This window comes from Xiphophorus maculatus, chromosome 13, assembly GCF_002775205.1.
Source record: "Xiphophorus maculatus strain JP 163 A chromosome 13, X_maculatus-5.0-male, whole genome shotgun sequence".
NCBI classification, from domain to species: domain Eukaryota; kingdom Metazoa; phylum Chordata; class Actinopteri; order Cyprinodontiformes; family Poeciliidae; genus Xiphophorus; species Xiphophorus maculatus.
In genome coordinates, this window is record NC_036455.1 from 2,371,463 (window position 1) to 2,389,912 (window position 18,450).

At 37.0% G+C, this 18,450-nt stretch overlaps 1 protein-coding gene across 3 annotated transcripts in view; it reads right to left on the reverse strand.

The window, feature by feature from the left end:
- Positions 1-18,450, reverse strand: part of trps1 (transcriptional repressor GATA binding 1) — a 132,438-nt gene that overhangs the window by 88,442 nt on the left and 25,546 nt on the right. For all 3 annotated transcript variants that reach the window (XM_023345060.1, XM_023345062.1, XM_023345061.1), the window contains exon 2: positions 17,293-17,711. In XM_023345060.1, coding sequence (XP_023200828.1) covers positions 17,293-17,305 — 13 coding nt within the window. In that variant the 5' untranslated portion in view covers positions 17,306-17,711. The remainder of the gene's footprint in view (positions 1-17,292; positions 17,712-18,450) is intronic.

Consider the following 18,450-nt stretch of genomic DNA (forward strand, 5'->3'; position numbering starts at 1 on the left):
ATAGGCTTGTATTTTCCTAGCAGGTGTTGAGGCATCTCAAATGGCTGCCAAGGGAGATTTAAGAAATCCTCAAACATGCCTGAGTGAGTCAACACTCCAGCCATGAGGAAATGACATTATGCCCAGGTTCCTCTTGAAAATGAGATCTACTGTAGATCTCAACGGGGTTTACCTGGTTAAATAAAGGAAATGGAAAAAAAAGATGAGGGAATGACATTATTACATTATATAAAGCTTAAAAATATATATTATGCATAATATCCCTTTTAAAACAATATTTTCTTTTGTAGGAGCTTTATGCATGCATTTTGTAGTAAATCGTGTTTGTCTAAGAGAGACAGAACCATTCTCCTTCTCAAATGGTATAAAGGTTTGCACATTCCCATAGTATTTATGGTTTCATTTAAAGTTTGAACATATTCACACAGCATTTTCAGACATTGTAACTGAGGAGGAATCAGAGTTGTGAAGATCCATTATTGTTCTCCTGACATTTTGACTGATTTCATTTGATTTTCAGGGAGGACTTTGACATGTTGCCTTCAACTACATTTCCCCATTTCCAGTTGTGCCTCTGTTACTCAATGTTGCAAATTAACCTCCTAAAAGCATATAAAGCCACTTTTCCCAAATTGTTTAAAAACATGCACTGGGGATGTGCTGTGGTGGCGCAGGGGTTAAGCACAACCCACATAAGGAGGCCTTAGTCCTCAATGCGGCTGTTGCAGGTTCGATTCCTGGCCTGGCAACCTTTGCCGCATGTCTTCCCCCTTCTCTCATTACCCATTTTCCTATCAATTAACTATCAAATAAAGGCCACTAGAGCCAATAAAACCTTTAAAAGAAAAGCATGCACTGTAAAAAAATAAATAAATAACAAGATAAATGGACTGATTTTATATAGAACCGTTCCAGTCATACTGATCACTCAGTACTTTACAGTACAGATCCATTGCCACTCGCAAATAAGCGCACATTTATACACCAAAACGCAGATCATTTGGCAACTTGGGGCCAAGTGTTTTGCCCAGAGATACATCGACATGTGGCAGGAAGAAGCTGGAATCAAACCTACAACCTTCCAATTGCAAGACAAGAACTCCAAATCTGTAATGTAGCAATATAAATAATTTTAGTAGTCGTAGCTGTCTTAAAAAAGGAAATGCTAAGCTTAATTTAATATCCATAGTAAAAAAGGTATTTTCTTTTTCAGACAGCACATGTAAAAATCTGTTTCCCACTGTACTCTTTTTAATATGCAGGCGATGGTGGCGAGTTGTCGGTTCGATCCTCGCTCCACAGGATGCATGCATCTGCCCAGTGGTGCCAGTGCACGGCAGCCTCGCCTTTGTCAGTGTGCCTCAGGGCAGCTGTGGCTACTCTCCAGTAGCTTCCCACCATCAGCATGTGAATGTGTGTGTGTGAATGACAGAATGTGAAACGCTTTGGGATCCTCTGGATTTCATAGAGTGATATACAAGTAAGAGCCATTTACCATAAGTAAATAAACTCCAAAGACATTATCAAGGATCTTGATCTTACCCAGGCATGCCTGTTTTACGAGGGGTGTAACAGAGAGAAAGGATTCACTATCATCAGCCCTCTAATTAATGACGTAGTCAAAGAAAGATACTTAACACACCCAATCTACCCTTTTCTGTCAGAGCTGTCAGATCAACTTCTTTCAAGTATTTGAGGGGGATTATTAATGCCATCTCAAGGCAGATTAGAGCTCTTTAAATAGGTCAAAGTTTTACAAGAGATTCAGGTGTGGATCAGTACAAGAAGAAAAAGTACGTAACGTTTCACACCCATCTAACTGCTGGTCCACCCTTAAAAAAACCACACGCCATACACTTGCGTACATGCATGGACGTGCACTCGCAAAGAGTTAAGTTCTTAAAGTTATCTAACTGATACTGCACCTCAAATCCTGTCCTGTCACATTTTATATCTAACTCCTCCCTTCCTCCTTACCTTCTTTTCATCTCTTTTTATTCTTCCTTCTAATCTCTGTCTGATCTATTCTGATGAGTGGCATAAAAAAACATCATAGCCTTGAATGAAGGTATTTTTCATCTGTGTGCATTTTTACTGCAAATACCATCTGGAGCTGTCCACCATGTCATATACAAAGCTTTACAGTACTTGGGTTAAACCACAAGTAGGCTCTTGTGGCATGTGTTTTATGCATGAGAATCAAAAGAAAATCAGCTAGATACAGCAACAGCTTGTTCTGTAAAGATTCAACATAATGAGTGCTAAATTGCACAAGCAATAAAAAAAAAAAAAAAAAAAGCACACGCAATTAGTGGGCTTATTGCACACGATCAACAAATATTGTACATGTGCTTGATTGAACGTGCAAAAGTGGTGCAGACCACCCTCTTTAAATGGAGAGCATCGAAGAGCAGAGTGGTCATAAAAAGCACGCTACATATATTTACATATACAATATGTTACAACACAAAAGTATAAAAACATTTAAATATCACCCAGAAATAAAGCTTAAGACAGCTGTGTTCAACTCCACAACACTAAAAAGGGATAGGGTTACTGCAGTTTTCTTAATTGGTTGTTTGGTGTATTTTGGTTATTTTGGGTGATTTGCTTCCCAAGATGGACAGACCAAAGGTTGGATACTCAAGTAATTTTGTTTTTTATGACAGAATTTGCTTGGATGAGAGGAAACAGAAAATACTTGATTGATTTGCAGCATAAACTGCCTTTGATACACAAGGTCTTAGTGGCACACATGTCTATGTACAAAGGGTACAATGGTTCATGCTCAGTCATCCAACCCTAGAGACATGCTTAGATCAAAGGCAACTGGACTTCTACTTTCTTGAAGACGTTTCACAACTTTTCATCATCCTGTGCACCAAGGCTGAGGATTTTGATTGTTTCATCCTCTTTAAGATTTTGTTTCCAGTTGCCATTCTCTGAGTTTGCCAAAGCCAAGTTAAAGTAAACCTTCATGGCAACAGATACAACAGCCAGCTAAAATTTGCATATTGTGCATTTTCTTCTTGAACATATTTCAAAAGCTTAACATTTGGGTTTTGGAAATCAAACAAATGTAAATGACAGCTTGAAAAGGAAGAGACATCTACAAAGAAAAAGAATGAGATGTGGACACACATCCATAAAAGCAATGGTGAGTAAAATAGCTCAATATAAAGCACACATCACATGCTCAACTGCCCGCACAGACTTATGCTTGCAGGATTTATAGAAAATTGCTTTGAACTTCTTTAAACCAATACGCAGATACGAAATGTTAAATTACCATTTAATTACATTGTGTAGGGGTGTGTATGTGTGTGTGTGTGTGTATATGCATGAAAATAAAACCAGCACGAGACAGGAGGAGGGATAAGATTCTTTCCACCTATGTGTCATTTCCTTTCTCAGTCTTGCTCACTGCATTACCCCCTTTATATGCTAACACCATAATTCTTGCCTTACAAGACTTTTTATTACTCAGTGTCTTTCTATATAAGCCTACTGTTTATCCATCACTCTGCCACTGCATATCTATGTCTCAGACAAGAAAAGGAACTATCCTCTTGCAAAAGAAGGTAGAATAATGGTGTCAAATGGAGATAATTCAGAATACATTGTCAGAAATTAACCATAGTAAAAGGGAACTTGAAGGATGTGACAATACTTGTACACATATAACGTAACCTTTTTATTTGTTTTGCTTTGAAAGAAATGCTGAGAATTAATTTTAAGAAAAAGTATTCAGCAATTAGACAAGTTGATGGGTATGTTGTAGGGGTGCACTAATTTATCAGCCAGTCAAATTATCAGCGCCAATTTCCTTCATTTTGGGAGATCGGTGATCGGCTGATACTTACCCCCTGATTTCATCTACCTCAGCAAAGATCTAAAAGTGAATCGCTGTCCTCTTCTGCTCCCCCATGAGACCCCTCTGATGTCAAACTCAACAATTTTCTTGCTATATATATCAACATTTCAAACAAAAAACTTGATATTGGCCAAAATCAGAATAGGCATGTTAGACCTTTTAAATATAAGTAATCTGTAATTGGCCAGAAAACTGCAATTGGTGCACCCCTAATATTTTGTTGGTTAAGGTGACAGATCAGGCCAGCTGGAGGAAACGCACTAGGTTTGAGGTGGTTTGCTGACAGAAAGTTAGTCTACCATGGCAAGAGTGATCTTGACTTCAAGTAAAACAGGGGTTAAAAATGAGAGCAGAGAATTAATATTCCTGGGTGTTATGTCATACTAAATAATGGGGGAAAAATGACTCACAGCCACCATTTGGACAGAGTTTGAACTAAGCCAGATGAGTTTGAACTGACTTTGAACACCATCACATCAGGCTAAAAAGAGCCAGACATTGCATATCTAACGTGCCTGTGTTTCAGAAGACTTTACTTGGCCCTCTTCTACAACAAAGCTGGAAATGTAATAACATTGGTCCACTGAACCAAGAAGTACAAGGAACACAACAGAAAGGATGTAAACTAGACGTAAGTAGGGATGTAAGTAGACATTTTTGCAGATGCTACTTAACCTGTATTGTTCTGAAAACTCAGTTTGTCCAAAGAAATTCAAGTTTTTCCTGTCAATTTAGGCAAGATAAAGTTTTGGATCTTCATCAAATTTTGCTCTGCTAGCTGAATTTTTCCACTAAACTTTACAGTTATGTTTGCTCTACCTTAGTATGCTCTACTTTCAGTTTTTTCATGAAAGTAGAGCATACTTTCATGTGATTTCAGATAGCAGCAAGATCCTTGGATTTTTTTTATAACTTTTTTACTCATATATAAGCTCAGATTGATAATATAATAGAATAATATAATACAATTATCTGGTGTGTTACATAACTGAGTTAGAAATAAGTGGTATGATTTCCAGTTTAGGTGGTTTTGAGTGAACAATCATGGCAAAACAATACTACACCCTCTATCAGGTCTAGGATTTTTCCATATCAATCTGACAGTAAGTGCAGAAAACACACCATAAATTTCACTATGACAATAGTGATAAAAATGAAGCAAAAAATGTTTAAGTATGTGAAAAACAAAACACATGACAGTACAGAAAAAAGAACTTATTTTTTCTTAGTGATTATTTTTCTAAATGGGCAAGTGGCATACATTTTATATCAGTATTTTCAACAATCATAGTATCATGGTATTTGACAGTATTTTTCTTTTCATACATTCCTGTGTGTGTTGACTACTGTTTCTACTGACAGAGGAAAGCTAATTTGTCAAAGTGGCCATCCCTTCCATGCAAAAAAAATATAACAAGCTTTGTAGAAGTGATACAGTTTTCAGGGCGGTAGCACTAATAAATGAATCACGTGGCATAACTGTTCTAATGTAAATATGAAATTTATAAATATAACAGCAAATTACCATTGTTTGACAGACATCCAAGCTTTTAAGGCCAAAACACTTCCACACAACAGACACTGCTCGATTTTTAGGCTCAAGTTCTTCTTGGTTATCACCCTCAGCTGATACATATGCCACAGCTTCTTTTGCTGTACTTTCTTTGTTCAACGTGTCCATGCTTATCACTCTCAACACTAACTTGCCTTGTGCTGCACTACACGAGTAGCACCAGTATACCATCCACCTCTAATGTCCAGTAGTTCATACATATGCAGAAATCAAATACAAACAAATGATGACAGAAACTACAAGCAAGAACCTGTGAGTATTTAATAAAAGATTAATCATTTCTATTAATAAGATCATTTGGTTGAGTACTAACTAATGACCTATAAAAAAGTTTTTTTATAACCAAGGTAATAGACAAGAAGCATGTATTAAGGGGTAAAAGAAAAAAGAGAGAGAGAGAAACACCAGTAACAGAAAGCTTCAGCAGTGGAATTACCGTGTAAGTTTTTCGTGAAAACAAGAAAAATTGACTCAACCGCTAAGACTCCACTACTTAAGATAAGATATAATATGTAAGATATAATATTCTTATTTGGGTCAGATGTAATGTTGTGGTAAAGTTTTAATCAGAATCTGGAGCCAAGTGGCTAGTACACTGTCACTTCCACGGATTTTTAGGACAGACAATGGATGACAATAGAAACCCAGAAGGTTTTAAAGAAAGAAAATCAAGCAGTTAGAATGGCCCAGTGAATCACTTGGCTTTAACCCAACTATGAATCTATGGAAACAAATGAAGATCAGAGTTTATAGATGATGCAACCAGAATCTTTGGTTTTTGAAGTCAGTTTTTGTAGAAGCATGGGAAACCGATGTATGTTTTTCCATACAGAAGATGTCTTACTGTTGTAAAAAATTTAACCTGAGTAGATAAAATGATTACTCAGTCTACACGAAAAATCTAGAAGATTTTACACGTCTATTAGATTTTATGTGTACAGCAGTTTGCCATGCGATGTGATCGAAACTGGATCATTTCGTTTTCCCAGGGGCCCCTAAGGGGTTACTCCTACTTTGCCAACATCCATCAATGGGGATCCAATGTAAAAAGTAGCAACCGAAATAAAAAAGGAGAACAGCAGTGAAAATTTGATTGCCTAGCCCTTAAATCTATATTTACAATGGAAAAGCCAATGCCCTGTAAACGCAGAAACTTCTAAAATTCCAAAGTGCTAACTTCAAATGATTTATTTGGTCTGTGCAGTTGACCACACTATAAAAAAGGTACAAATTGTTCTTTAGAAGCATTTAAATGATACCACATTCATGAGCATTTTATTCTTTCCGTTGTTTTGTTTTTGCAATGTTTGTCCAACTGATTTTCTTAGAAATCTGGGAGTCTAATGCTTTATCTTCATCCTTAGCCAGAACAACATATAGTCTCTTGTCTTTCCCCTGCTGAGTAAAGATGAGGGAAACTGATCCCTGAGGTGGATTTTCCATCTTTAAGGTAGCGTTTGAGTTCCCAAGCAAAGGGTAGTGGGGTAGGGTGGCAGAGTAACTCCAAGTAAGTACCGATACCCAAGTTGTCTTCTATAAACTCCTAAAGTACCCTTGAGCAAGACATGTAATGGCCAACCTGTCTCTGGGGTGCTGTAGTGTTGCGGGGGCAGCAACCTAAAGAGCTGAGGTGAAAAAAAGAAATTTCCCTACTGAGGATCAGAGAACTACAAAAAAGCCTGTGTGCTAAAGTCACCAAAGTTCCACGCCTCACCTCACCACAAAACACTCTAGTGGCAAATTATCTGCCTTGCCCTCCCTCCTCCTTCTGTCTATGTGGCACTCTTCGCTTTTTTCTGCTTTATGCTTCCTCTCTTCTCCTGTCCTATTATGGACATAGCAACAGTGTTGCTGTCAGGGCGACTAAAGATTTGATTCACTATCTGTCCCCGTCTCAGTGTGCGTGTGTGTTAGATAGCAGATAAGAGCCATATATAAACAGCACTTGAAAGCAGAAATGTAAATGTTTAGAAGTCACTGCTGAACACAGACCATATCAAGATACCGGCGAGCAAGTCCGAGAAGAGTAGAGCAAATTAAAGCAGAGTTCACACCGGGAGACGGAGCATGCTGCAGACAGGACTAGAGTTAGATTCCAGCCATCAATACGGCTTAGTAGAATTTACCATCTCAAAGCTATGCTTCCACAGTCTTATCTGTTGCTGAATGTGCCAATTTTTTGATAAGGATGTAATAGATACCTGTGAGCCTTGGGGTATACATGTTAATTCCTTAATGATAATTTGATGCTCACAGACGTAGAACAGTACATTTATTTGTGAGTGTGTAAAGTGAAAAACCATGTTTTCAAACACAGGTGATGTTTTTTGATCATTACAATTGATGGAACAGTGAATGGAGACAGTCGATTTTCAGCTTGATCTACTTTACCCTCGACTAGCCAATCTGATACTCAAAAGAACTGCTGTGTTGTTTTGTTTTTTAATCAAAGTTAAATGTTTTTTGTTTTCAAAATTGTGTTTGCAAAAATTCCCTTGCTTGTAATTTATCTTTGAGCCTGGATACACTGTAGGCTAATTGTGTACCACCTCAGATTTAGAGTAACTGTTTTTAGCTTGATGCTGTGGGGATAATTGCTGTCTAAAGTTTTCTACACTGCCCCCCTCAATTATTGGCACAAAGCATTAGTCTCTGTCCAATTATCAAGGCATACCAAGATTTTACAGTGTTATAGTTTCATAATACAAAGGGAGTCATTAGATTTTTTTTGGCTGTATGGAGTGTGGAGTAATGAAGCACTGCACCTCCCCCACCTGTTTCTGACCACTGTCATTCACCAGGTTGACTAGTGGTGTTAACTTATAGAATAGATCGATTCCTTACGTATTTAGGACATATTGGCTTACAAAGTTATTCCTACTGCAAGGACCCAGGGTTATTTCACAACCACACATCAAGTCCGTAAACCATCATTTGATATAAGGCTTTTGTTCCCATACTTCTCAGGTGTTCCAATAACTGTGAGACAATCCCCATCAGTATTAATGGAATTTAATCAGAATAAGGTATGGAAGAGAACTCAACAGTCAATAAAGAGAATAAGTGATCTTATTCTGCATGTGAATAAAGTCCCACAACATTCCAGAACGCATAATTCACTGATAAAAGACAACTTCATCTAACTGCCTTTCCCCTGAAGATGGAGTTTAGCTTCAAATTGAAACCAACAAGGTTTATGTATTAGATGTGACAAGGTAATTACAAAGGCACATGTGCAAGCAGGTTTTAAAAGATCTTTTGAAGTCAAATATTTCTAAAGGAAGAGGAGACTTTTTTTATTTGGAACTATATTGGCCATGAATTGTGTGCACATGGATATGAACGCTTTCTCGCGAGTGTGTGCTCAGTTGCACAACTGTGTGTATTTTGCATGTGTGAGCATGCAAGTGAGGGAGTGAGTGATTGTTAGCAGAAGCTCGTTAACCTCAGAAGTCATTACCGCAACTCAGAGGTTTATACCAATTAGAAAAAAAATAAACGACAAGCGAAAAACAAAACAGACAAATGAAAAACAAGAGGAGAGGAGAAAGTGATTACTGGAGACAAAATTTAAGTGATTATTTTCGCCACGTTGAAAACAATATTCTGCCCCCAAGACAGATTTAAATGGCGAGAGAGCGACAGGAATGATTGCTGAGAAGAAAGCCATAATTGGAGAAAAATAGGAAGTGATCATCGACGTAAGATATCAAATTACGGCTGGTAATTCCTTACACAAGTAAGGACAAAAAAAAAAGACACAATTGGAAAGTGACAAGAGGAATTAGAGAAATAACTGGGATCAAAATAAAGAAATAAGATAAAAGATAAGAAGATAAAATGAGGAAGGGGAGATGACAGACATCATCACCCCTATATAAATTTTTTTTCTTCTTTTTCAAAATATATTTTTGTTTTTTAGCCTCATTTGGGCAACCCACATTCTGGCTTGTTCCATTTGTCCCTGACACACACACACACACACACACGCACACACACACACACACACACACCCCTACATGTACGCATTCTTATACACACAAACCCCTAAAGGGGCCTTTTTTTCCACATTGGGCCATGTGGTGCAGACAGGCGTACGGAAACAATTCCCTAAAAACACACAGTCTACTCATAGAAAGCTGCAACACAACCTCACACACTCACACACACACCAACAGTTAAACCTGCTGGATGAATTGCTGCCTTGTTCAGTGGTGCACTAATAGCAAGGAACTGCTCTGGAGATTAACACAGACGTACATATCAACATACACATAGGAAAGCCTAACCATTAGGCATTCTAGGCCACATGTGCATTAAAGTTAAGTTATTTTCCTCTGTCCAGAAGTAGGTTTTCAACAAAATAACTAAGAGAAGCTGTGATAAGTCAACTCTACTAGACAGCAGGGAAACATGTCAAGGATGTATTCTGCATTAGAGATGTCATTTTGGCCTATTTAGAAAGCTATATCTCACTTCTTTACAGCTGTGCCATCAAGATGTTATCCATCACCAACTGGCTATTATTGACCAAATTCATCTTGTAAAATAGCAAAAATTTGTAGAGCCTCTTAGTTATGTAAAAGGTTCAGAGAAAATTTATCAGAAATGTGAAGACACCTGCTGTCGTCAACAGAAAACAATTGAGAATAAATCTGAAGGATTGGTCCATGGATGGTTTTATGGATTGATGCATTTAGTTTCTGAGATGGTGAATTGAGTTTAGCTGAACTTACTTAACCCATACTCATCCTGACTACTTGCAGAATAACCACAAAAATCAGACAGTTTAAGGTTGAATGTTGATTTTCCCTGAATTGAAAATACATTTTGCCAAACATTTTGCCATTTTTTATATCTGCTGTCTCCTGTCACACACAATATGACTTTGCTCCTATTTTCACCCCAATGTGCAATTTTAAATGCCTCTTAAGCATTTGAGCTGAATGTTGGCTTCATTCAGCTCTTAAAAAGTCTGGAGAGTTCCTTAAGTCCTCCTTCACATCAAAATATGAATATATATTCAGGTTTGTATCTCATTCTTTCTGTGTCTTCACTGTTGAGTAATTGCTGTCTTTTCTTTCTGTTTAAAAGAAAGGACATTTCCATTATGTTGTATTTCTGTCTGACAGTAGTTAATTATATTTCACCACCAATCTCTCAATTTGCTTTTCTCCTCCTGCAGAAAAAGGCGCAGCGTGTCTTCCAATATTCTCAACAATATGGAACGTTTCATGTTCCATTACAGACAATTGGCCCTGGAAGAAGTCAGGATTCAAATTCAACAGTGTTTGTTATTGCAGTCAAATGGATCCGAGGGATTCAAAGCAGCTGGAGACAGAAATGTCCGATTTTTTCAGGTCGACTTACTCAGCATTGATTTGTTAAGACCAAACAAGTGGCTTCTGTAAGATATGATGCCATGAGAAAGAGCTGTGGGAGAGCTGACTCATCTTGCTGAAAAGGAAACTTCCTTTCATATGAAAACGGAAGAAACTGCACATATTTTTCTCCAGCTTATCAAATACATAAAACTCTGTTTTCCGTAAAAGGTGGTTTCTACTTTATTTTCTTAATTTGTGTGTGATGCAGAAAATGTTTTACACTGTTTCTTTGAAAATTATAAAACTTTACAAAAAAAGATTCATAGAGAAAAATCATATTGTTGAAAGCAGAAGTTTACATACACTGAATAAAAGTACACAAAACTTTTTTTTTTTTCCTCATTGTCTGAAGTTAAATCAGATGAAGCATCTCTTGTTTTAGGAAAGGTAGAATTACCACAACATGCCAGAGATGTATTTTTATATGTCTCCACATTTTAAAGTTTACACACATTTCCTCAGCTTTTAGAAGCTCAACCTTGCACTTTATGACTTGAATCAACATTTTAGGGTATCCTTCCATAAACTTCCCACAATGGTTTGTTGGAACCCCAAAGTCTTAGATGCAAGTCAAGAAACCTTTGGGTTTGAGAGGTTTGAGAGCCACTGGTCTAATTCACGTAAGAGAAAACTAGCCTCTGCCTATTCCTTCGCTCTATCAGAGTGCACTTAACTTGTAGATCACTGGACTAAGTATGTTTAGAATATGCACACTAACTTCAGCAAATACACACAACTTTTTTGACACTTACTTGGCGCAAACCACATTTGTTTTAGTTATGCCAGCATACATATCAAGTAGGGCAATCATCCCCTCTTCGTCGTTATCAAACACAAAAGACTAGTATGACAAACAATAAACTCTGGTTCACAATGTTTGACACCACCCAAACCAGGGAGTACATTTGATACTAACTGATAATATTTCAGTTTGTCATCAATTTTATTACTATCGCAAATCTAATATGAGGTAAAATATTAAGCTTATCTACATCTAAACACAAAGACAAGAAACAGTATGACAGCCGCTTTAACAATTATATCATCAACAGAAAATATTAGGTATATTCTCCACAAACACTGCACACATTTCGACTAAGAACTAAGACTTGCCTTTGTAGTTAGTTTTTTTTCTGTCAATTCTGAATTTTGTTTTCCCTTCTTTCTTTCTACTGTCACTGCCTTGCTACTGGAAACACAGTCAAACAAGCTCAGTGTGGCATGGCGACTGACTCAGTTGCATTTGGCTTTGGTTAGCACCTGAATGTGAGCAAACTACCAATTGGAACCATCTTATGGCTCCCAACTACTGTCTTTGTCGCTTTGGCAGGTTGTTCTGCTGCCGAGCTGCCTGGCTGCTGTTACTGGTTGTGCTACAGTCCCAGTTGTCTGGAGTGACTCTGGTGCTGCCAGGGCCTGGGTCTTTTCAAATCAACTATATAGGAACTCTAAAACCTATAGTGTACAATTAAAATTCTGATGACAGATCTTCCATAGCTTTCCTGTATTATAAATATATACAGACAAAGGTTAGCTATACTGATACAGAATAAATCAGTAAAAGGTACATCATGCAGATAAGTGTTAAACATCAGCAGACTTTAGATTTCAGAAGAAAAAAAAAGGTTTTTCGCCAGTATAAGCAGTCACATTCAAGCTGACTTTGCAGTAGTTTTCTAGCATGCACAACACTGCAAGTGCAGAGTGATTTTTCCTCTCAGACACACTAGGAGCAGCTCACAGCTGTATACATCACCGGCATATGGATTAAATAAATGCAGTCTGTGCAGAGCTTGTTAACACTTGTTCTCTTGGCTACAACACAAGTTTTGGGCAAACCAAACAAAAATAAGAGCACACACCCAAATCTGTGCACACCCAGACAAGAGCGTACATGCAGACAGCATGTGTGCAAACACAGACATGGAGATCACATCCAAGCAATTTTCAAGAAGCGAATGTTAAACTAAGCCAAACATGTACATGTGCATGTACATGTATCCTATGTACTTTAAAGGCTAATTTATGTCATAAACTTTAATGTGTATTTTCTCCAAAATTGCACAAATGAGGCAAATGATTAAAAAAACCAAACTAGGCTAAGTCCATCACTCTTGTTTTGCCTGTAAGCCATCTGAATCTGAGCAATTATTTTCTTCATAGAGGAAAGATTGAGCAAAGACAGATGCCCTTTTTCTTCAACTTTTAAAAGTCTATAATCTAATAAACATAATTCAATATTAGTTTTGAGAAGTTGCACCCAACACTTACAATGCAGCAAACAGAAAAATCAGAAAACTGACTCAACTCTCTACTAGTGTGAAACTTACTTTGCGTTTTTTTTTTTCCAGAAGTTCATCATTTTCACAAGCACTACATAATTAATCAATCAATAATTAACATTAATAATTACTTTGGAGTCTTTAGCAGATATAGCTAAACACAAATCAGAAATTTGCCTGCATAATGAATAACCTTTAACTGTAATTAATTGAACTGTTTGCTGTTTAGTATTTTGGGAAACAGACAGGATTCAAAGTGTTGTATATGGTCACGAATACATGTGCCTTTTGTACAAAATGATAAATGGTCACGGCTTTGTCTCACACACAGTGACACACTGACACAAAATATGTGGTTGTGGGAGAACTAGAAGTGATATCCCCAACTGCAAAGCTGTGAAAAGATGAGATCATCCAGCAAACAATGAGCTATCCTCTGACATATTTTGTGCAAATAGGTCAACAGGTAGTTAACGTTTGCAAGCCGACACATTTTGTAACTTCGGGCTCCGTTATGAATGTGCTTCACAAACGATGGTATGAAAATTAGAAAGACTGCGGAAAAAAAACAATTGTGGCTCCACTTACTCAGAAGGGCAGAATTTATTTCTAGGCAAATACATCACAGACACAAACTGCTTTGTGAGCAGTGAACATGCTAATGTGTTTGTGTGTAGTACGACTGTCAAACTGCTTTGTGGGAATGACTGAATTATCTCTGTTCAACATTCCGAAGTTATAAGCAAGTCTTAAAGGAACAGGCATATCAAAGAGCATTCAATACCACAAGACACACACACACAAACAAGAGCGCATCAGTGAACATCTGTATATACAGTCCACATCTAAAGGCATGCATATTCACATGCAGAGACATAGTTGGACACACACAATCAAAACCACGTCTAAAAGCATCAAGAAGCTCAAAGCAATCCGCCCTACTGAAAAACATCACCAAGCAAAGCCACCGTACCACATAATGAAAAACATACAAGCACTAACTCCATCATAGGCTCACACATGCTTTCACTCAGGGGCGCAAAACAGGCACCGTGTTTACTCAAACTTTAAACACTAATAATTTATCATGACATTAATTCAGAAAAAGATCTACAAACTGTTAATTCAGACAGTTTTAAAGAAACAGGAGATAAATAATCGAATCATCACATAAATCGATCACCTAACGGATTGTTTTACAAACTAAAAAGTCGCGTAATGCCTCACCAATAGGAAAAATTAAATAGGAGTCAAACTGCATGAAAGTTCGTAATAAAACATTTCATTGTGTAAATGTTGTCTTTTTCTGCCTGATGCCAATTTCTGGTCTTCCTTTAGGTCTGACCTGCCAACTTATTTATTTTTTTCATTTCTATTCATATATTCTAAAATCAATAATACTTAAGAGAAAACATTTACTGCCCATTCTTTGATGAAGTTAATGACTCTGAATCCAACAGAAAATGAATGAATTCCCCTTTTATGCCTCAAACTACATTATCACATTATTCATGATGTGATGGATCAAAAATGGTAGGACATCTTAGTTTTAATCCAGTGGAGGAACTGAAAAAGAATTCAGATTTTTTTGGTTTTTGATCTGCTAATCGATCTCTGGTCAATCGACTGGTTCGTCTCTAGTTATTAATTTAAACTGCAAAGTCGGGGAAAAATGATGAGAGTGTGAGTACAGCAGGAATCCGCCGGTTTGAGACACGAGCTCTCTTACATGTCTGCATAAATATTAAAGGGAAATAAACAAACAGGGAAAAAAAAGATCTTCAAGCATTTGACTTATTGATCACCAGTTAGATGCAGTCAAGCAAAGATTGGCAATTATGTTGCATCCTGGCTGAGTGGTGCATCAATAACAATTATGTTCAAAGAAAAACTGAAAACCAAAACTGTGAATGTACAACGTGAGCCAATTTCTTTTAGTCTAAAACATTTGGTCTGACTGTGGGCGTTTTTTATTTTGATAGAACCAGTAGACCATTCAACGACTCTTTTAAGACTGAATCCTATTTTACCATTTGCCCATCATGTTTAGCCCTTAGCCTTAGGTTTCGAAAAAGTGGGGCATCACAACGCTTTCTGTGAGGTTGAGGAAGGGCAAATAGGAACAGTTCCTACACTTGTAAACAAAGGGGTAGGAACTAAGCTTAAAAATATGCTCTTAAATGTAAATATTATATTAGTGCATTTTTTTATAGCACAATATTTTTAATGACACAATAACCACTATGGCATCCATCTCAAAACCCAGGTGGGTTGTGGCTCATACCAAACCTGATGGAGAGTTTCCCTTTCTACTTTTGTCACACGCATGTTTGTATAGTAAACAGGAGATTAACAAAATGTCTATACACCATTTCTAAAATATATAATTTCAAGTCCAAAAAAGTAAAGTTGTGTTGGTGTATGTCTACAAACTCACATAAAATAAAGGTTTACCATGTATTTAGAAATATCAGAATAGTTGTACATGAAATTTGCAGAAGCAGTAGATACTACAATAATTACGTACTCCTCTTCACAGCCACTGCAGCCTTGTGATCACACTTACATAATAACCTCCACTGAATGCATTTGCATTTCCTGTAGTACAACAGCTTGCAGTGCATTCTTGAATGCATGTCACAAAAAGAAAGCAGCAAAATTAACGTAAACAGGGTTTAAAATGTCACCAAATAACACAAAAAGTTACACGATTATTTTATGGGCTTACTATCACCAAACTATGTTATAAGATATGACATAGTTCATCGACATAATTTAATCTATAACATCAAACAGATTTAGTCTACTTCACACTCATAACCTTTACTTACAGATTTAGCTTCGGTCAAGTAGCTGATAAAGATATTCTGTCTAATTTTCCACTGTGAGGAACTAATGAGCTCTGCTAATGGGGCTTACTGAACTGGAATGCACCAGCATGGACATGATGGAGGAGCAGGTAATGTTTGACTGAGTCAGTTATTCTGACATATGTCAGACATTCTTCAACTATTCATGGACGTGATTTCTACTCATTCAAGCTGTACAGTAACAGTTTTCCCTCATCATGGGCAAATATTATTACTGAAACCCAGAACACATGGAGCATTTAGATGCAATGCACAGTCACTTCCCCCAACGGTATGAGTATGACAGGTTTGTCATCATGCTTTGCTACTCAGCATAAAAAACGTAGCTGATGTCAACAATCAGCTAAGGTTGCTGAGCAGGAAGCAATGTTGGTCCACAAATCAATAAAGCTCTGAGAAGAAACCCAAGTTTCCTTCATTTTTTATAAATTATCTAAATAGCTGTTTTGTAAAGCTTTAAAAAAATAACTTGTATTTGCCAAATCAAAAATAAAAATTCCAATGGAAAAAGGCTTACACAATACAAACACAATCTACAGTATATCCCTGTTGCTAATAAATATGTTTATTTTATGTGAGTCTAAACTGATATTTTCATAAGAATATAAGACATAGAAAACTAAAGTTTAGAGAAATATGTTCTTTTAACAGTTTAAACTGAAATAATATTTTAGCTAGTTTAAAACATAACATATATAAATGTATAGAATTTGACAAACTAGTAACTTTGTTTTTTTTTAAGTTCTGTATTGTTTTGTAATCGGGAAACAAAATATCTGAAAGAGTCAGCAGAGTGTGAGATGTTCTGAAATAATTTTGTTTATTGCAGTGGAATATTTTCACACTGAAAAACGTTGCTGAACATATGTAGACATATTTCTTTTCCCTTACATTTTCTTTCTTAACATACCTAATGAACAGAACATACAGTATATGGAGTATTTCCAGACTCAGGTTAACATAAATCTGACCAAAATAAATGACATGTTCTCCAGTCTTTCCCAATTTGAAGACCTCCCCAAAAATCAGGAATAATGTGTTACCAACATCAGAAAAATTTATTTCTTAATGTTGGATATGCTTTTTCAATAAATAAACATACTTAAATTGATGACAGTGTTTTTCTATATTTTTCAGTTTTGCAACTACAATAAACATTGTTTTGCTTTGGAAATTTTTATCCATCTTTACCAGCGGTGTCAATAAGTATGTAGGTACTTCTGTATCTTCTGGTAAAATAACTCCTTTCGGTTTTAGCTGTGGACCGCTTTTGAGTAATTTTAACGGAGCTGAATTAAACAAATCTTACCTTTGCTGGTCATTAGGTTATCAAAACATCATAGCTGACTCCTGGCTTTGGCATCAGTTTTGTTGAACCAGCTTGATTACACGAGTCTGTCCGGCAGCACAGCACTTCTGCACGGCTCCTCTGTTACTCCAAAACAAAGTAATGGAAAGCAGAAACCAGACGTCGGACCCAAACTGGTATCACTCCATCTCTTTTGGTCCTCAGAGGTCCACAATTGTCAGAGTAAAAATGGTTCAGTTTCTTTGCCTTGTGTTTAAAAAGGTCCTTCACTGGGACAAGCATCAGCTACGTTTGGTCCAGAGCTGCAGCCCCTCTTCTGCTTAACTGCGCGTCATCGCAGTTTTGTTCCTGGTCAGCTCGAGTCTGGGTGACAAATGCTGTCCTGCTTTTAGGTCTTCAGTCAGAGTTGTTGCCTTAGCCTGGAAAAGTATAAAACAAAACTTTTAGAGAAAATTTGACAATTGAAAACAAAGGCTAAGGCCTTTAATTTATTTCATTCTGACATTTATTATAAAGAACACATCTAAGATCTAGAAATGTAATAACTTCAGTTTAGAAAGAATTTTTATTATTTAAATGATAAAATGTGAATTTACTTAAGTGTAGCTGTATAAATGGAAAGGGAATGTTCCAGCAAATTACATGCACAATCAGGTGAAGCACTTTGGAATTAAAACAACATTCAGTATAGAGAGTGGTGCAGAAAAATTGATGGGGGACGAAACAAACAGCCTGCAGCAGCATTCAGTCGCAACAGGATCCAGCGTCTCACTTTCTCTACGACTATTACCAACTCCATTTCAATATTGATTGTTCCATGAGTCTGAACAAGGAGGTCATTAATGAGTAATTTCCTGGGATTTCCATATCAAATTTCCAGTGGCCGTGACCGCTGACAATTACATTTCCTTTATTCTGTAATTCTAGCATTAAAAACACAGACTCTTCGATTCTCGGCTCCCGTCTTTTGTTGCCCCAACCGCAAAAAAAAAAAAAATCATCCCACCCTCTCTGTTTGCGCCACTCCCCTCTCTCTCCTCCTCTCAGTCCCACCTCAATCTTTGTCGCCTGCTGGTTTCCATCCATCCAGCTTCTATTGTCAGCCAAATATTTTTTGGACTGTTGGAGATAGCATGTGTAAAGGTGTGCATTGTTCAG